General features: G+C 42.7%; 2 protein-coding genes and 1 long non-coding RNA gene across 6 annotated transcripts in view; 2 read left to right on the top strand and 1 right to left on the bottom strand.

The window, feature by feature from the left end:
* Positions 1-20442, top strand: part of BRAF (B-Raf proto-oncogene, serine/threonine kinase) — a 296643-nt gene that overhangs the window by 190940 nt on the left and 85261 nt on the right. The window lies entirely within an intron of this gene.
* MRPS33 (mitochondrial ribosomal protein S33) lies at positions 1734-9207 on the top strand. 2 transcript variants are annotated; one of them, XM_083839086.1, is made up of 3 exons: positions 1734-1853; positions 4109-4364; positions 6068-9207. In XM_083839086.1, the coding sequence occupies exons 2-3, from the start codon at positions 4150-4152 to the stop codon at positions 6171-6173; spliced, it is 321 nt and encodes a 106-aa protein (XP_083695212.1). In that variant the 5' UTR covers positions 1734-1853; positions 4109-4149; the 3' UTR covers positions 6174-9207. The 2 variants fall into 2 exon arrangements, with proteins under 2 accessions (XP_083695212.1, XP_083695213.1); XM_083839087.1 differs by lacking the exon at positions 1734-1853 and adding an exon at positions 2130-2389.
* On the bottom strand, positions 4316-20319 carry LOC310900726. Of its 3 annotated transcripts, none has more exons than XR_014585352.1 (3): positions 19493-20319; positions 17915-18056; positions 4316-4446 (listed from the first exon to the last, which is right to left on the bottom strand). It is a non-coding gene; the product is annotated as an uncharacterized lncRNA (long non-coding RNA). The 3 variants fall into 3 exon arrangements; XR_014585353.1 differs by lacking the exon at positions 4316-4446 and adding an exon at positions 9358-10854; XR_014585354.1 differs by lacking the exon at positions 4316-4446 and adding an exon at positions 12469-15001.

Below are 20442 nucleotides of genomic sequence, written 5' to 3'. Positions count from 1 at the left end.
GCAATCCAGGGCTGTGATGGGTAACTAGGAATAGAAAGCCAGTTTGTCTACTGCCCTATTGTGGACAGACATTATTCTCACCTTAGATGAATCCATTAAATCTCTCTGAATTGAAGCTCAGCAGAAGAACTTTAGACAATCAGACACCAGGGTGATAATGGTGCAGGAAAACAGAAAGGGAACCAGAACCATGATAATGGATCTGTGTTTAGGTAAATCAATACTTTGAAGGAAACAGGAAGATGTTTTTTAATTGTCTATATGCTCGCTCCTTGAGTTTGGGTAGCATGCAAGAAGAACTGGATATTTTCATTGACAAGGAGAAATGAGATCAGACTGATATTACTGAGAGAGGATAATTCACTAAATTGTAATATTAAAATATTTTGCCATGATTCTTTTAAGAAAAATAAAGCAATTTGAAGATGTGAGAAGGTAACATTACACATGAAACCACCATCATCGTTTTAGAGCTGCAGAGACAGTAAGTTGTCCCAATCCACCCTACAGAAGAGGGGTGTAGTGGTGTGGGGATGAATACAGAGAATCAGACTTCTTATTCTGCTAACATACAAAACGTGTGCTCACTTTGGACCTGAGAAAAGCCCCAAATAGGCAGCAGCAGCATCTCATTAGAGTTTCTAGAGTTATTTTCTATGACAGAAGTTATTGCAGTGTATACAGAATAAATATTTTTGAATTCATAACATTAAACCAATTTAATCATGGGACAAGAAAATGGTACTTGCTTACGAGCCAATAATCATGACGTGATCATAATAAGAGAAAAGGGATAGTCCTTAGCAATAAAATGTTCTCAGGCACATATACAGATGCTTTAGAAAGACTCTCCATCAAGTTGACAGAAGTGATGAGAAAAATGGCTCAGAAATGCAGATAGAAATTTAAATGAGAATTCTTATGATTTTACTCCACAGTCCACAAGCTGTGACTGCATAATTAACAAAAAGGGACAATTTTGGCTGGAGGGCAATCCTGGCTCAGCAGCAAGGTGAAGGAAACACTCAGAAGTTAAAAACATAGGATACAGCAATGCAGAAAAGCAAAAATATAGGGAAAAGTGTTATGAGGTTTTAAAAAAATAGTAAGTGGTGAGTTTAAGTAGAGTGCAAGTATAGTGAGGATAGAAAACATCCCAGCAGTAATGACTGATGTATGCCTAGAGATGGTAAAATGGTACATAATGGGCAGGTGATAAAAACTTCTGTATTTAGAAAGATGAAAGAGGAAGTACTTGGTTATCTAGTAGGAATGATGCACTTTTCAGTCCATTAGTAACTGATGAAGATGGTAAACATCTACTAGAATAAGCACTTGTTCCTGGGGGCGTTCAATGAAAGGCTGGACGTGGTGCTTGGGGACATGGTTAGTGGGTGACACTGGTGGTAGGGGGGCGGTTGGACCAGATGATCTTGGAGGTCTTTTCCAACCTCAATGATTCTGCAATTCTACGAGGTTTTCTGTGTAACAACCCTCGCAGAGCTGGCTGAGGCAATCACAGGAATGCCAAAATTTAATAAATCCTGGAACACGAAGGAGATTACAGAAATGACACCACGCTCAACAACGGCAAGAGAGCTGTGCGGGTGTGGAGGTCAGGAGGCTGACCAGCCGGGCAAGAACCGAGAAGGCGCCCTAAAACGGAACCGAGGAGGCACTACTGCCGCGCCGCACGCCCGTCAGCACGCCCCCACGGGCCGGCCGGCACCACACCCCGTCACGTTTATAACCCAACCACCGCACAGCGCAGCCGCCACAGCGGCCGCCCCCCCCCGCGCAGGCGCCGTGCCGAGGCAGCCGCAGCGCATGCGCCCTGCGGAGCGCCGTGGCGGGTCAGCTCGGGGCAGGGGTGCAGGGGCCGGGGGCCGGGGGCGGGCGGAGCCCCGGGTGCCCTGAGGGGGGGGGCGCTGGGCTGGGCTCGGCTGCGGCGGCCGGGGCGAGCTCCGGGGCCTTGGAGGTGGTGGGAGGGGGGCACGGCTCTGGCGTGCGCTGAGCCACGGGGAGACGGGCCGGGACGGGCGGAGGGCTGGGAAGGGCGAACGGGGGAGAACACGAGGCTGTGGGGAGCGAGCAGGGCGGGGGGGGGTGGTTTTGGTTGGGGTGTGCACGGTGCTAGCGGGTGTGTGCTCCTGGAAAGCTGCGGGTGGCGAGCACAGAGCCTCCGAGGGCACCCCAAAACTGGTCTGGGCTTGGGTAGCTTTGCCACCCGGGGGTTAGCGTTCACCTTTCTGATCTCTCAGGTGTCCTTAGGCTGGCAGGGGTTAGCTGGGGTCTCCAACCGTGGGTGAGGTTGTTTGGTTCCTTTACAGATTCTGAAGGGGTAAGCAGGTCCCACAAACCACTGCCCTGTGTTGTTTAGGAGCTACAGGTATTTTCAGCTTTAGGCTGCAATTGGAGGAGATGAAGCAAGCGTTGTGTTTGGTTTAGGTCTGGTGTACTTTCAAGATGCTGACATGATGAAGAGGTTTTGGGACAACTTGCTGCTGTATCTGCCAGTAGGAGTTAGGGCTGGCAGTGTTGAAATAGATGATTTAGCAAGCCCTAGTGATCATTACTTTACGTGATAGATGCTGAGGCTGAAGTGCCGCCCTGCCATCACTTGAGAGCTTCCATCTTCTCTCACAGCAGGCCTGTTGCCTTCATTTGAAGCCTCTGATGCTTTGCCTTGCCTGTTGTTGTTCTTTCCATTACTCTCTCTGACTCGGAATACTTGTGTTATTTTCATGCTTGATTTTTCTCTTGCTTCTTCTGTGGTGCTGTGCTAACAGGAGTAAATCAAAGCAGAGACAGCTGTATGTCAGTCCTCCGGAGGGTAGAAGTGAGGTTATGAATACTTCAGATCCGTGTTATTAAACAACAGATCGCTGTTACCCTACTAAAATTGACTAGGCCCTGGCCTGCTGATTGCTTTTGTTGCTGCTCTGCGCTCGTTCATTTTTTTATGCTCATCTTCTGGAATCAGCTGTGCAATACTTCTTAAAACAAGAATTTTAAACTCTAAAGGAAGCGTACTGCAGATGAATGAACGCTGCTTTATTTCTCTGGAGACTTGAGCCATCATTTATTCACAGACACAGTACAGACAACGTACAGCTTCAAATGCAGGATCATGGGAGTCTTATTCCCGTCCATTACATCCATAAGATGGATGTTTCTGAAACTCCATGCAAGAATCTCTTGCAGAAAGAGATTACACTTTGTGCCTTACATCACCTTTCACAGGGGAGCTATCTAGCTGAGAAAACCCTTCTTCGCAGCCCTTTAAGTGACTGGATGTTGTCTCGTGGTCTAGTAACAGTGGCTGTTGTGCCCTCAGAGCATTTCTGTTGTGGAGGTGTCTTTAGGTGGGAGGCAGCTGAAAGAGAATGGGAGGCTGCTGGTTTGGGACTTTCTTGGAAGAAGAATCTGGTATGGGGAAGTGATTCCTTTCTTGAAAAGAATAGGTACGAGGAGATTTGCAAAGAGAATGGAGGAAAAAGCTGGTGGAGGTAATTTAGAGAAGGGAATTGAGATGGGAGAGAGAGGCATGATTCACATAGGGAAACATGATTTATTTCTCTATACAGTTAATAGGTCATTTTGGCTAGTTGGCTCTAACAAAGTTCATGCAGTGCTTTAAGTTGGGTGAGAAATATTTAAGAGCAAAATTTCCGGGTTGCTTCCTCAGTATATTTTTGTGGTGTCTTATGCTTGTGTAGAAGTCAGAGGTATCACAGCGGGGCAGCATTTTTGGCAGAGTTCACTCTGTAATTGTTCCTGTGACTGGAGTTTAAAGGGAGACTTAAGCAAGCCAAGTGAAAATTGCTAATAAACTAGCCATGGAAAAATGTGTTTCAGTGTAGGTACTTCTGTAGTGTGTACTGATTTCTGTAGTGTTCTAGTTAGGCCGCTAATTCTACCTGAATTAGTGTAGACATATGCTTTATATGCAGGATTGTGTGTTAAATATTAGATAGATTTCACGGAAGCAATGAAATGACTTCAAATGTGATCAGTATACGATGAGTTGTTTTGATTGCCTTAATTATGGGATAGCCTGCAGTACTCAATCATCTTAGAGATGTGGGTCTTTCCTTTCCTTTTGCAGGAAGGTCCACCTGCCTATGTGCGCCCCCTCGTTGTCCGGAAATGTCCAGCGTTTCCAATTACGCCCTTCGAATGGCCCGTCTGAGTGCTCAGATATTTGGAGAAGTTGTCAGGCCAACTGACGCAAAATCCATGAAAGTAGTGAAGTTATTCAGTGAGCAGCCTTTAGCCAAAAGGAAGGAGGTCTACAGCTGGTATCCTCCTCACAACACCTACTATGCCCTCATGAAGAAACTCCGTTACTTTGGTCTCTACAGGTAATCTCTCAGCTTATGGGATGGGAGCAGGACTGGAGGTGGGAAAGGGGTGGCTGCGAGCTTTGTTACAGTTTTTTTCTTTCTGGAAAAGAAGAGAAAAAGGTTCAGTTTAGAAAACGGTGCATATGGAAGTAGGTGCTCGATTGTTGCACTGAAGACAAGAAGAGTAAAACAAATGACTGCTAAGTAACTTTACCTGTCTGAATGATTACAGCTTTCTGTGAGAAATAGTTCAGATGTAGTTCTCAGCAACTGGTTATTTAGAAATAGTTCTTACTCTGACCTTGTGCGAAAGGGACGGCAGCTTTTTCACAGAGATAGGTCTGTAGTTGAGGGTACACCAAACCGATGTGCTGCAAAAAGGTGACATTGTCTTAACGCTGTCTCAGTGCAATTTCTGTGTCACGCTATATTAATGACTCATTTAAAATGTGAAATTCAGAAGAGAAGTGTGTTAGGCCAGAGGGGCTTTTTATCCTTAAAAATAAACTAAAGCAAATTAAATTAAAATATGGCTTAAGTAGCCTTATTAATTTCAGCTTCAACCAGTTGTGTAATTTCTAAATGAAAAAAAAATGCACTTCTAAAGAACACGAGCAGGTGTCAGATGCAATCCTCTGGCTTCAGTCAAGTAGCACTGTAGAAATCCCATAAAAGCAAAGTTGCTAACCCTGTAAAGTCAAGACAGATTAATTTCTATTGCTAGCGTTGCAATTCTGGTCATCAAGGACTGCATCCAGAATACTCTTGGTTTAGGTGGACATGTGAAGTCTTTCCAAAATAGCTGTGTTTTGACACAGAAAGCTTCAGTGACGTGATAATGTTCTTTTGCCTTCTCTTCTTGATCTCAAGGTTCCTTCTCTAGCTGCTGTATGTACAGAGAGCTTGTAGAGAATTAGGTTTGCTGCTTCAAAATACATAACGAAGGGATGTAGGCTAAAAGGGTCTGATAATAACTTGCAAGCCTTTTGTGTTGTTTTTTTGGTGGTTTTTTTTGTTTGTTTTGTTTTAAGAAAATTTGCATTTAAAAACAGCGGTACAGCGATCTTAAGCCACTTTGGATGCAGTTGTGACTTTTGAAAAATACCTCTGCACTGAAAAATAGGGGGACAGATAAAATAGAATTTATTAGAACATAATTGAGGATTAATTATCTCTGCCAGCCCTTTCCTCCTCTTTCCTGTTTTATTCCTGTGTTAAGACTCTACAGTAGCTTTCTTCATAACTCATCGCTGAAGTCACCTGAGAGCAGTGTCATGTACTAATTACTGCTCAGCATGCCCCTCTCTTCTTAGACGCTAATGACCTGAACTTTCTGTGTAGCACAGGAAAGCAATGTGCTATTGCTACTGCTGAGTTAGGTGCCAAGGGAGAAATTCTCATTCTCGACGATTTTTTTTGTTTGTTTTCTGTTGTGTTTAGATGAGCAATATCAATAAATACAATGTAAGAATTACACACACACACGCAGACTTCTTGCTGAAAAGGGCAACCTTGTTAGTTCTGAAAGTACCAGAGCAAATCACAAAAATTATTGCTAGCGGTAGCACTAAATACGTTGCAGTGAGTTTCAGCATGGGCTTTGCTGTTTAAGAAGGTTGTTTTCTTTTGTTACCATATAGTGCTAAGGGCCTTTCCCATCTAGATCTAGATATTCCCAGCAATAGACCAAACTTCTTTTTCGCTTTTTCTCCCCTGTTTAGGGATGAGCATCAAGACTTTAAAGAGGAGATGAGGCGGTTGAAAAAGCTCCGTGGGAAGGAAAAACCAAAGAAGGGAGAAGGAAAGAGAGCTCTCAAGAAGAAATAGTGCCACTTCGATAATACAATGGACTACTCTGGAAGTGCTGGAGAACAGCTGTAATGCTTTCTGTTCCCAGGGTGGAGAGGGCTTGGCATGCAAGCTGTGTTTGGGGCACAGGAAACATACTGTGAAATACTGGAATCTACCTTGCAAGTGCACTTCGGTCTTTGTGGTTTTATTTCTTAATTTCTGTAGTTGAAATATTCTGTATATTTTAGCACATGAGTTTGTCATGAGAGCACTCTCCAACCCAAGCAGTTAACAACAATAGTTTAAAAAAAAAAAGGCTCTCGGTTCTTGCATACATCCGCAGCCCTGTTCCAGCTTTTCTGGATTTGGAAAATTGTTTATTTTCTTTATTGTCCATTTTACTTTCTTGCATTAATATTGATGCAGTTTTGCATGTGGCCACAAAAAATATTTCCTAGTCCTACTGCTGCTTGTCACCTTGCCTATAATGATGAGTTTTGCTCCAGGTAAATACTGTTGATAATTTTTCTGAAATTGCTGTTAAATCTATGGTTGTGTTTTACACTGGATAATTATTTATGTTCCATTGCCTGACCACTGCACTCTCATGAATACCCTGAATATTTAGAGACTGCTACAGAAGAGGCTGAGAAACGAGGGTTCAAACTGCTTTCAAGACCCCCTACTAATTAAAATACAATATTTAAGCGTACTGTAATAAGAGGATTTTGAATGGAGTTTGCCCAGAGGACTGAGGTGAAGTACTTTATAAAGTACAAAACAATTTTATGGGTATGCAGTAAGTGTTTTTTTTATAGCTAGGCTCCTTTGTCACTAATATTAATGCTTACATAAATTACCATTTTTAGCTGTCGGTGCCTGTCAGGGAACAGAAAGTATAGAATGTAAGCGAGCTGCTCTGCCTGGCCATGTGTGCCTCTTGCCTGGGTGTGCCTTGAAACTGTATATTTAATTTCCAGGCCACATAAACTTAGAGAAACAGCCTTGAGGTATTAAAGGGGAGCGATTCAAAGTGTTGAGTGATTGGAGCAGAAAGCGTTTGCACAATTAGCTTGGGGTGTGCTTGATTTTGCATACAGAGGCATTCTAAAGTAGGTAGCTACTGACCTGGGGACATTTTTAAAGCAAGCTTGTTGAAATTTAAGTGTATTTTAGAGGGATCTGCCTGATCATTGAAACCGATGAATCTAGATAAATTTGTACCAGCTCGACACTTTTACTTCACCAAGGTTATTAATCCACGTAGTGCCAGTTGTGCTAGAGGTGGTTTTGGTGAGCTGTGTAGCTCTTGTTCAGTACCCGTACTGAAGTGTTAGCTGGTTTTCTAAGCTCTTGAAGGCTGTGGTGTGGGTGAAGAGCCTGGGTTCTTACTACAATCAACAAAACGCTACAGAAATGAGTAAGATACAAATATATGTACTGTAGTGGCAAATTTGTCTTACTCTAAATTAGTAACTTACTCCTTTTGCTCAGCTCTAATGTGCCTGTGGCATTCTAATGTTGTACATGTGGTGCCTTGTGATTTACCTGGTACTGAAGCCGGCAGAGCCTGTGATGGGCCCTTGGAGAAGTGCTTTGTTCCCAGCTCACAGGCATGCAGCTGAGGGGAAGCGGTCTGGTTGCCTGCAATTCCTGTTCAGGAAGGAGAGCACATCATGAAGGGAGGTGTTAGGTGGGAGAGGGAATCTCCTGAGGAGAAAGTATGGTTGCTTCATGATGCTTTGTTTCTTGCTGTGGCTGTGAGTGGGTGGAGCTGCTCTGTTGGTTTGTTTGGTTAGAGGGACTAGTTCTCAGGCTCCACAGCTGAATTATTGCAGCAGCCGTGGACTGCTGGTACCTGTAGTAAAGTGTTCATGTGAAACACTTAAAGCTTTAATAGTATCGGTGTGCAAGAGGAAGAGCGAATGCATCAAAAAATGGTTTATAGTCTTGCTACAGTGAGTATATACAACCTTAAACTCTGAGGGTGCAGGGAGACCTGTGCATGTGTGTATGTATAATGGCTTATAAAATACTGACACAGCCTGGTAGATGAGCCACGCTTATCCTTCTGAATCCACATTTAGCCTACTTAAGGACTGAGCATCTACAGGGAGAGCAGTGGATGCTACAGGCGTTCTGTGTCTTCATGTGCCACCGTGCTAGATGCAGGTGTGGGCTCGGCAGTGTAATGTTAGTTAAGCATGGGGATCAGATCTGTTCCTTGTCCACTCAAGTCACCTGGCTCTTTATGGACTGGGAGAAGGTCTTGTCATGCACACCAAAGTGAAAGGCTTCTTTGGCTGGTCATCTATATTATAGATTATAGGTTCCCTCTGCAACCCGACAGAGCAAACACACTCTTAGAATCAAAGCATCACACTGGGAACGTATTTTGGGAAGACACTGACAGCAGCGTATCCAAGAAGAGAAAGAAACTCGGAGTAGTAGCTGTGAAACAAATGTGGACAATGACTTTGCAGTGTTAACAAGAGCAAAGTGGGTGGAATGAAGTTATTTTAAAGAAACCATAACTTTAAAAAAAAAAGTATGAGTACAAAAATAGCTCCCCTGCCTAATTGTTCAAGTTTTTTCTTCTGGGGTATTAATTCTCTAGAACTACGTTTTCAAAAATGGTTGTTTCCCTTCCTCTGAGACTGCCTTAAAATAATGATGTTTCAGCATTTTTTGGAGTTTATCACAATATTAAGATAATCCATTGCTTGCTGGGAGCGTAACTCTTCTGTTCCAGAAAATACAGCTCCCTCCACTCCAGGAGGGATAGAAACAGGCACTTTGCTGCCTAGCTTCTAACAGATGCTCTATCATTTAGTGATTGATGTTGCCCTGAAGAAGAGTTAATTTTGTGAGTATCAGGACCTTCACAAATAAGAATTCAGTCTTCAAACGTTATGCCAAGTATTAACACAGTGTATGTATTTAGAAAGGGGAGTAGAGTTTCAACTGTATTTGGAGGAGTAAGGAAGAAAATGCAACTTTTTACAGCTACCAGTATAGTGTCATATCCATTTTATGCACAAATAGTAAAGCTCCATCTTAGTTTTTCCTTTCCCTTTATAATGATTCTTTTCACCATTCAAACTGCTGTGTTTCGTTAGAAAAATCTTTTTTTCCTGTGGTTATGAGCTGACTGACGTATGTTTAGGTGGATGTTTTAATTCTTGATCGGAATAAATCCAGTTAAGTGATCTCTGAGGGAGTAACTGAGAGTCAACCCCCTAACCTCTTCTGAATCCTGAACAGGTTAATTAAGTGCTGCTGCTGCTGCCCTCTATTAAAGGTGAGCAAAAGCAGACAGAGGAAATGTAATGTGAAGTCAACTGCAGTGTAAGTGAAGCCTGTGTTGCGTGCTGTATCCCGCAGACCAGCCTAGGTGCCCTGGCTGCATTTGGATTGCGACAGGAATAGCACTCCTGAGTTTAAGCAGGTATTGGCATTAGAAAATAAGGTCCCCAACTCCTAACATGTACTCCTCTTTGCGTCATGCAGGGAAACGCTGAAGGAATTACTGACCATGACAGTTGGTTTTGTACTTCCTTATTTTATAGTGCTAATATGTCTGTATTTAATTATATTCTGGTATAATATAGCTGTAACTGCTGAGAACTACCCTGATAATCACAACTTATTTTGTGAACAGGCTGACCCAGTTGCCACGTATCCTACAGGGAGTGCAGCTAGTGCTAGACCGTATTACTGGAAGTCTTGCAGACAGACAGAAGCCAACTTGCATAAGGCCGTGTTTTGTAATGGTGGAAGGAAGAAAAGCAGTGTAGTTTGCTGCTTAATTTACTAGTGTGCTATGATACAGGTTTATGTGCTCTGCTCAGGGAAGTATTTAACTTGAAAAAAGTTTCTCCTGATGCAAAGTTTATTCTGCTTAATAAACCAATGCACTGAGTTCACAGCAGTGTGTGAAACGCACCTGTTACTGAGTTGTACTATGGTTTTTGGCAAATGTTTCATCTTGTCTGAATTTCCTTCAGTGAAATTAGAATAACAATCACTTAGTCAATGTGTCATGATAGTAAGCTACTTTTAGGATGGTAGTTTACCCCCAGGAGAACCTCATGTGAAGAGCAGCTGAGTTTGGCTGTAGGAGGACTTCCACCTCTGTGCATTTCAGAGCTTTATTTCAGAGAGCTGCTTTCATGAGACAGTTGATGACATTAACACTTGAAATAAGCTGTGGCAAGCTACTGTGTTCACACAGTAAAAATACGTATGTAATAAATCTGTTTTTATTATTAAATTGTATTTTTTTAATTTTTAAAGTATGTGTGTACATAATCCTCTACCATTTAGAGTTCAAAGGCCATTTTAGCATCATTTTTAAAACAAAATGAAAAAACAACAATCATCAGTCTATATGCTTTAGAAAAGCTTCATGACTCTTAAAGACTGCTTTGATGGGGAAAGGCTTTTTTATTTATTTCTTAAAGCACGAAGGATAATATGCAAGGAAAACGAGCACTACGGGGGTGCCAGATTAGTTCCTTCAAACTCAGTTCTCCTGCATAGCTGTTCGATAGTGACTCTTGTGCAGTCCCTTGGGAGTAGATTGTGGAAACAAAACCCTTCACGGATCTGTCCTCTTGACACAGATGTGAGTGCAGGAACTCTTCCTATCTAACCTCTTCCAGAGGCAGCTTCATTACTCTGAACTGTCCAACCAACAATTGGAAACCCTAGAGTTCTAGTAATAAGAAGAAAGGGTTTATTAAAGATGTAAGAGGAAGCAGAAGTGGGGGGAAAAAAACACCTTATCATAAACCCTGGCGTAAGAATTAAATGCTGTGTGTGGGTGAGGTATCTAGAATGTCTTTTTCCATGCCTACAATGCTGGGATAGCATGGAAGCAGATGTTGTAGTCTTTCTCTTCACTTTTCCTTGTCCTTTTCCTTAAGGGTAATAACATGTCTTGAGTACGTAGAAGAAGGAATAGACATGAAAACATCTGAAAAAATTTGCTTGTGAAGGCTCAGTAAGAGCAAAGCACAGCTATAGTGTGCTTAAATGGTGAGGAGCATGATGGTAGACAGATATTTGAGGGCTATAACCACCATACTGGTTGAGAAATTATTTAGGGTTGTCTAAGGCAATAGACAGGAAATCAACAGGATCATGATCGTTACACTGAAGTACCTTTATAAGTACCACATTAAATTGTTCTGGGTGGAATACTGGGGAAAACTCCACAAGGTAAAATATTTAGGAAAAATTGCGAATACTCCCAGGAGGTGTGTTATGGCTCTCTTAGTCAGAGCCAGCCAGAGCTAGCCTGAGTGAAGAGTTATAAAACACAGCACAGGGACCACTTCTCTCTGGGAAGAGGAGGCAGCAGACTGGATGACCTCATGCATTTTCTCATATCATAGCTAGGTCTACAAAAACAAATCTCACCAAGGGCTAAGAAAGGTTTTTTATATCCATTATGTTTTCTGCCTACACTTGAAAGTACTTTACTTCATCCCAGGGCTCCTAAAGCGGTTTGTAAATATTTCATAGAGTTCAGGGGGGTCTCTTCCCCTTCAGTTGTTTCCGCAGGGCTGATGTTTGCCATATAGGCTTTTTCAGCAAATAGCTCTTCTATTGGTATTAGGGGAAAAAAAACACCTGAGCTCCAGAAACTCTAAAAAAAAAAAAAAAAAAAATGGTACTGCCACATGCAATGGTGTGTCACTGCAAATACGTAATTATAAATGTATAGCATTCCTGAATTTTCGTTACAGTTTTGCCTGGATGAAAATAAATGAGGTTACTTGGGCCCAAACTCAGCAGTGGACGACTAAAATTTTATTCCAGACTCCAGACCAAAAGATGTGGTCTAACGTTAGAAGTTGTGTGAACATTCAGCGTCAGAGGCGCTCAGTTCTGAATAACTGCTAGGTAAATCCCATTACAGAGTCGTAGTCCCCTTTGCCTTTGACTGCTAGTGGTCTCTTCAGAACAGGACTGATGAAACAACATCTCTTTAAAGCGTCTGTCATGCCTACTTGTGCAGTAGCTGCTTCCCAGTGGTATTCAGCATTGATCAGAAGCACATCAGACTGTCTGGGTACCAAGTGCTGGATTCCACAGAGAAGAGAACCACAGGTGGCTTAGAGAAAACCTTATCTGCTCCAAGTCTGGACGAGTACAGTTCAAGTCCTACACTGATACCTGGGTGATGCTGTCTTATTTGCAACCAGCAACTGTTATAGGTAACGTCCGGCACTTCTGATTTCTGTAACTGCATGAGAAGGAGGCTGTGTGTGACAAGCACCATCAACCTGTTGCTCAGAATATTTTTGGGGGGGGGGGGGGGGGGGGGAAGCAGTAAACAGTGACCGATCCGGGCAGCGTGAGGGTATGCATTCAGTATGGGACTGGATGGCTTACGTACACAAATAGATATTTCTGAGATATCAGAGTCTATGCTGGCTTTCTATTTAAGTAAAGGAGATACGGCTGCTGTTTTGGCGGATGTTACTTAGCACTACCTTTAGTTTGGAGGCACAGGAGCATCTGTATGAAGACTCGAACCTGAAGCAGCATTCGTCTGGCTTGTCAGAACTGGCACATTTGTACCGAAGAGCAGGCAGTGACTGAGGCGGTGCAGACGCCATCCTGACAGACAACGTTTCCTGGGTGAGTGGATGGGAGGCTATTGATGCACAGGCTGTGTGTGAGGCAGTACGTGTTATTTCTTGGCGGGCGGTCCTGTGTCTGTTTTGGTGCAACTGATGTGCAGGTAGGCATCGTTCGCAAGCTCTAAGCTTCACAAACATTTTTAAAACTAAAAGCATGTACCGCAAAGTATTAATTAGGCTAGGAAACGTCACAGTTATTATTGAAAGCTAGAAGGCAGCACTCCAGTGCCTCTTTATTTTTCTGCTTTTGCACTTAGTCATTCTGCTTATATGCTGTGATGTTTGCCAAAATACTGCTTTGTTTGCCTGACACCAATACAGCCAACAATGATGTCTCCGTATTCACAAACTCAAATTGTTTGATAGTATCATTGAGTTTGTTAATAAATATTAATGCCCTCTGAGGACAGAGAGTAGGGTATTGATTAGGCATGCAAACCACTTAAAAATAAAAAGAAGCTCTAAGCTGGAGTCTTGCAGAATTCCCCCAGACAGGGGTAACATAAATTGTGTTCATACACCAAAACAAATGTGTCTTCTGGAGAGAGAGGTCCTATCATATTAAAAAGTAATAACCACGTCCAATGGCCTTTAGCATAACCACAGGCTTTAAGCCGTCCATGGCATCAAAAGCTTAGAGGGGTCATTGAATGCTGCACCAGGAATTTTGCCTTTGGTCAAGTGCATACTGACAGGAATGATGAGAATACAGCAATGTGGTTCAGACTGTCCTAATTCCCACATGTTTGGCAGGCAGCTTGCCCTCTTTAGGAGGGCCTAAATGTCTGTGAGGCTTGTAGTGTTTTGGTGGTAGTGAGAATTAGAAGACAAGGATGGATTACTAACTGTGATATTGACTCTGCCACAAAAGAAATGTATGTTTAAATATCTAAATAAGATGTATACAGGTATATTGCAATATAAGCATTTGTTTAAAAGCACTAGCCATCCAATTTGTCCTGTCACTGATGAACAATAATTAGAACTCCAGCAATGTGGGGTATTGCCCTGAAAAAACATGAAACCGTGAGGCCAGGACAAGGAACAGCAATGGTAGAACATCATTAATTTTGACTGGCTGTGCCTTTCTAGTAAAGGGCTTGCCATGTTTCGAGGAAATCTCATCTTGTGGTAGCATGTTCTGGCACAAAACATGTCCTGTACCCCTGGGTTTCTGCGGGGATGAGAGAGGGATTCTGCAGCACAAGAAACAACCTGCTTATGTTACATGGATCTGCCCCCCACTGCACTTAATGTTCAGCCTCTGAAATTTAGGGCTTGTCAAAGAAAGTGAGCATTTGCCTGGAAGTCTCCCTTTGAGGGTGCCTGTACTGCTTTTTTAAATCTGTAGCTCAAAATTAGGCAGGCGAGGAGAGACAACATGGAAAAAAAGTTCAGCAATGCACTATTTAAAAAAAAGGAAATAGAAAGAAATAACGAACTTCATGTTAGCATTGTTTTTTCTAGTAAAACACTATATTTGCTCTGTGACAGATGGAAGAGTCTCCTTGATTTGGTAAGTTTTTATGTAATAGCTTGTTACTCCAGAAAAGTCTGATGATAAAACGAGATGTGGAGAGAGGGTCAGTGAGCCATCAAGAAGAGATGGTGAAGTGGAAGAGAAATGCCACCTCGCCTCCCACAGAAATAGTAAGGGCAGTATCTGAACTGTTGCTTTAACAATCACAGTGGCCACAGAAAAATCTCCCCTTTCAAACTGAGCTAGCAAAGCTCATTAGAAAAACCACATTCCCACTATCTGCTACAGCACTCTCACAGAAATTCCCACTGATTGATGGGGGACTGTGAGAACGTGTTGACCAGAGCTGTGGTTTCTATATTTGATTCAAATGATTGATTCGGCCTTTTCAGACTCTCAGAGTTCCCTTACTCCAGGCCAATACCAACCCTAATGGACTTTTTTCTGCTCAGTGAAGAGGCTAGACACCACAAGAATAAACTGTGAGCAGGTGGGTGTACTAACTAAACTGATAAGGGATGTAGAGTTACCAACTTGCCTGTAAAATGCTGGAGAATCAAATTACAGCAGGTATTCGGGCTGGGGATGCTCAGCTAGCCTGGGCATTGTGAAGGAAAATCCTAAGACTGGAACATGGTTGAACAGTCATTTTCTGAACAGCAAAATAACTTGCTTGGTATGGATCCTTCTCTTTCTTGGAACTCACTCAATCACATTAGCTTCTTTTGTGCCTAAATGGGATGGTTTGAAGTTATGAAATGTGATTGTTCACACTGGAATAATAATGCTAGGCATCTAAAACTATTTAGTACTTAAAGCCGATCAGCTTATCACTGTCCAACACAAAGGACTCAGAAATCAGATATCTGAATGAGCTGAATACATTAAAGTAATGATGAGATGTTCCAAGTTAATGGGAGGGTCTTGACTAATTCTCTCGAACATAAGTTTTGGTCCTGCGTTCAGTAACGTCTGTCAGGCAGGAAAATCAGTGCTCCCTGTTCCTTTGTTTCCCTCTTTTCATCTGCTTCTTGTTTCCTAGGAGAGTAGCATCTTCTCTCCAGTGACTATTTCAACTGCATTCTCTCTCTGTCTAACCATTTGTCCCGTCCCTCCCTCTCCATTTTCACTGTCTGCTACTTCTGTTCTCCTAATAGTGACTTCAGGGCTCATGTTCTCTCTCGAGCCACACCTGTCAGTATTGATGCTGCTGTTGAGCAAAATGTGCGGTTTTCTCAGCTTCTCGTGCACACATGCAAGCGAGGGCAGGAAGCCAGCAGAGAGAGAAGCAGAGCACTGAGATACAGCACACACGTTTCTGGACCCTGAAGTCGGTACGAAGATAAGGCAGGAAGCAGGATACTTGTCCTTGTGATGCTGAACAACGTGCAGGGTATGACAGCGACCTATATGCAAAGTCACTCCCTTGTCCCAGTTCCCGCACCTGTCCTGTTCCCTGGACCCTCCCATACATCGGCTCCAAAGGAAGATGTTTTCCTTTTTACCTTCTGAAGGTCTAGGCTATGATTTAAGGAAACAGAAAAGCAACAGTTCTACAAAAAATGACTCTAAAATAAGTTATGCTAGAGTCAAATGAAAACTATGTAAAAATGTCCAATATCATTACAAGAAAATCTGAAATATTTTATAGCAGTTTGCTATAAGCATTGTGTTTAATGGTAGAACGATTCATATTTTCTTCTTCCTCCCTCCTTTTTCTCTTAGTTTCCACTCATCACTTCTGCTCTTTTATTTAGTTCAAAAGCAAAGAATTTGAAGTCTCCATGAACAAAAAAAAAAAAAAAAGATACCGATGAGATTATTCAGCTGCCCAACTTAAATCACCACCTGAATATAGCCTGATTTCTCACTGAAGGTATGAATGTTTGAGGTTCAGCAGTGTCGCACAGAGGTAAACCTGGACTAGAATTTTCTAAGAAGCTACCAAAAGAAGAGAAAAAAAAACATATGATCTGTACAGGGATAGTAACAAAAAGCAGCCTTGTTTTCTCTATTGTCTATCCTTGCAGCAATCAGACAGTGATTCCTAGAAATATCAAAAGATGTACAGTATATCTTAAAATGTAACAGTGGGATAATATGCCTACATAGGTGCTAAAGAAAAGTGAAAAAAAAAAATCTGGGTTCTTTCCCCAACCGGTGTTTTCAACATGCTGTTCCTGGACAGCAAAGTAACTTTCTAACGTATGTATTACTCTCACTAGTAATCAGAAAACAACTGAACTGTGGACGACAGCATAATTTTTGACCTGCTTCATATTTTCTGGCCCAGATTACAGGAAACATGACTGTTGTCATTACTGTCTGTGTTCCATCAACATCTGTATTTCTGTTGCTAAGACTAAGAGTTAATCTGATCTATAAACAGTACTCTCACCTGAAATGCATGAAACTGCACTTTCACTTCATACTGCAGCATTTAAAAGTGGTATATTTTAATACACTTTAGAATATCTGCCATTATTTTCTCATGGTGCAGAACTTAACAGCATTTTCAAACATATGTGGGACGAGCGCAAATGCTACCATGTGTGGGAAAAACACATTTTTGGGGGGGTGAAAAGGAAAAGTGTTTTTTGAAAATCAGTACAAATTTTAAGGGCACCGTTGAGATCCAGAGTTTATGTAGAATTTTCACAGCACTTTAAGAAAGCTATTTCTATTATCATAATATGCAAATTATCTGTGCTTTTTTTGGTTAAGAAACTGGAAGTTTTTGTTACACCAGTAAACTACGAAGGCTTTTTTTTTTCCGTTTGTTTTGTTTGTTTGTTTGTTTTGAGATAATGTTCTCTATGGAAAGCAAATCAAAAATGAGACCAATACTAGGTTTCATCTAGTAGCCTTTTTGGATATTCTCGTTTCGGAGCATCTCATTAAGACCAATGCCTTTTTGAGGGAAAGGATAAAGATGTATTCAAACGCTCGCAATGAGAAGGTTGCTGTCAGATAACTGTCTGATTTTTTTTACTGATTCATTGAAACATTGTTCTCTTGAGGTTCAGGTGTTGATTAGATCAGAAAAATGTTCTGGTGGGCAAGCCAGCTGAAAAGTCTGTGTCTTTTAACAAGCAAACTTTTTCTCTCATCTGAATCAAATAATTCTGAAGATGATTAAATGTCAATGCATAACTACGAGATTGATGGGAGGTGGCAGGTTTTGTATTTGCAAGTATAAATTACTTGCTGCAATACCAGACAAACAGGCTATACTGCATTGCAGGAATCAACTAGACAGTGCCCCGAGTCGCCCGTGCATTTGATAGAAGAAAACAATCTTTCAGATCTATATTAAGTTTGATTTTGACCTGCCCGGATAATGAAAACTAGTCTATGTAAAAGACTTTGATGGTATCAATTCTCACCAGATAGGATTTCCTATCGCCAAGAAAGTCACAGTTCAAAATTAATTTATCTTTCATCGTGATGGAATAAACATAGAGACCAAAGGTTCCACCTGGTAGAAGTGTAAGAAATTCCATTTACCATCAGGAGTGCGTTCCCCCAAACAAAGGAAAGTATAGCATAAGTGGCAGATTTCTGCCTCCTTCCTACACAACCTAATTTTAAAATAGTATTCTGTTCTTTATTAAAAATTAAAAAATAAAACATGTTCCACTTACCTCATGTATCTTGATGGTAACTCGTTGCTGTGTTCCTAGTTTTGATCACCAATTGTCATTAGGGTTTAGAATTGCAGCTTTTCATGTGGAACATCAAATGTAACAGCAAAATTTAGCAAATGTGTTTTACCTGAACACAAATCTGAAAAAAAAAAAAATAAAATCAGAAGCTCAGGAATGAAGGGATGCAAGATTATTAAAAGCACTAGGAAACATATTGTAAGTTACAGATTGATAGTAGCCTACTAATTCTACTGTTACCTATGTCCTGGAGATAAATTGCTTGAGGAATAAAACAAGGGCTATGTGTATGTTCTGTACATTGTGACTAAATTATCCCTTGGTGTAAATTTCTTTGAAATGATGGCACTTAATCTGTTGGTTGACACATATTACTCTGTTAGCTTTGCCATTACATCGACAAGATGTGTACGGGGAGAGCCACTTCAGATTACCTTTGCCTTCTTTCCCTGAGAAGTTCAGGAAAATTTGTCCCAGGGAAATTTGACCTCAGCACGTATGTTATTTTCCAGAGTCTGTGCACATTTTCCACTACCATTACAAATTCTCATCTCATAGCAGGATTTGCTGATAATTATCCTCTTCAGTAAAGTGGCTATTAGAGAGAAATCTCTCAACTTGGCGAGCTGCTAATATTGTACATTTGATTCTTACATTTGTGCAACCTTTTTGGTGACTGCACTGCAGGCCACCTGTCATAAGAAATCCTGGACTTCTATATAAGGAAGGTGTAACCTGTCAGATAAAATCCCTTTAAATGTTAATGAGATTATTTTGGTTATTTCCCATTTGTGTTCAGGTGTTTAATTCTGTGTAGCTTTGTGTGGAAAAGACCCACTGCTAAATTCATGCCCAAAGTTTCTTCCCTCATATTATGGGATCTCATATTGTAGACTCCACAGTGTTTTTGCTGTGTCCATACTGTAAATAAATGTTGCATTTATTTACCAGTTTGCACCACTACCATTACCGAACTGAATTCTAAATGCTTTTACACACTAGTGGCCCCTGTGTGAAAGGTGAAATATAAATCTCAAGTCTGTCATCAGGGTTATTACCCTAAGCGGTTGTATGGTTAAGTGTTCACAACCGAAGCAAAACAAAGATAAGAATGTTTGCACTTGCATGTTTCAAGTTAGTGTTTTAATTGACTACTATAAAATACATCAGGTTGTGATACAACAGCCTTTATATGCTCTGAGATCGTTGTTGTTCTGATGTGTTAGCTCTTCTTCGCAACCCATTAAAGTATAGTTACCAATTTAGCATTTCTCATAAAAACGTTTTCAGCAAGCAAGCAACTTAAAACACCTGACCGAGCGGATGCACTGTGCGCGTTAGCAGCATTTCGGTGGGCGTGGCATACAGTGAATAGACACAGGTCAGGTTTTTTCACTTTAAATAGCCGTGCACTGCCACTTTGGGGGATCAGGGCCGTGCTGGCCATGCCTGCAAGAACACAGCGGGGCAGCTGCCCCCCCGTGCTCCCCCAGCACTAGCACCCCCATTCCTAGCAGAGGATGGCAGCACCTTGCAGCTCCCGCTCTGGCAGCTCACCTTTTTTCACCGGGCTGTCTATGAAGAAACCACACGTCCTCTCGTGCGGACGAGATGGGTGCAGCGTGGACGCTCATTTGGAAAGCGGGATTTGCTTCCAAGCCCCCAGATTAGACAAAGCTGGCTGGATGACAGGAGAGATGTGCAGAAGCGTTAGGACTGTGCACTTAGGCACATGGTCTGAATTTTTGGGTTGACGTGTGCGGTGCCAGGAGTTGGACTCGATGATCCTCGTGGGTCCCTGCCAGCTCGGGATATTCTGTGATTCCCTGATTCTGCCTGGGAGAAGTAAGGGGTCTTGGCTTCTGCTGCTTTTGCAGCCAGACCCTTAAAGCACCGGATGTAAATAAAGCACCAGGCTGTGGCAGGTCAAGGCCCGAATGTCAGTGGGAAAAACAAAGATGCTGTTAGCAATCGATTATTTTAACTGGAGCAGGCGAAACTTTTTCAGATGAAAACGCGACATTTATCCCAGTTGGGTGCACCCCCACAGCTGTAGCTTCGCACGCAGAAACCTCTCTCGAGCCCACAGCAACGTGATTTGTGAGGTGACGCCTGACCACGCTTACACACACGCGGGGGCTGCTAACACCCCGGTCACGCCGAGGGACCCCTCGCCTCTCAGACGCTTCCGTATTGTTATTGCCCCACGCAGCCCGCCAGGCTGTGCACGTCCCCAGCTCCAGCCCCGCCAGCACCTCAGCTGGGGGCTTTAGGTCCGATCCGAGACGCGAATCAGACCCAAAGCCAACAGCTGGGCCGTCAGGGCCGCTCCCCCGGCACCCCGCCGCGGGCCCTCCCGCCCGCCTCAGCCACCGCCGCCATTGCGCGGCGGGGCCGGGGGGGGGGGGGAAGGGGGCGGCCGCCAGGGGGCGCTGCGGCGCGGGGGGCGCGGGGCGTGGCCTCGCGGGGGGGCGCGTGGGCGTGGCCCCGGCCGGCCGCCGCGCGGG

This window comes from Anser anser, assembly GCF_964211835.1.
Source record: "Anser anser genome assembly, chromosome: 1".
Lineage (NCBI taxonomy): Eukaryota > Metazoa > Chordata > Aves > Anseriformes > Anatidae > Anser > Anser anser.
This window is presented reverse-complemented; position numbering and strand designations above follow the sequence as displayed.

Coding starts and splice junctions, on each gene's coding strand:
- MRPS33 (XM_083839086.1), top strand. CDS start 4,150: ATGTCCAGCGTTTCCAATTACGCCCTTCGAATGGCCCGTCTGAGTGCT. Junction 4,365..6,067: donor CGTTACTTTGGTCTCTACAG/GTAATCTCTCAG, acceptor TCCCCTGTTTAG/GGATGAGCATCAAGACTTTA.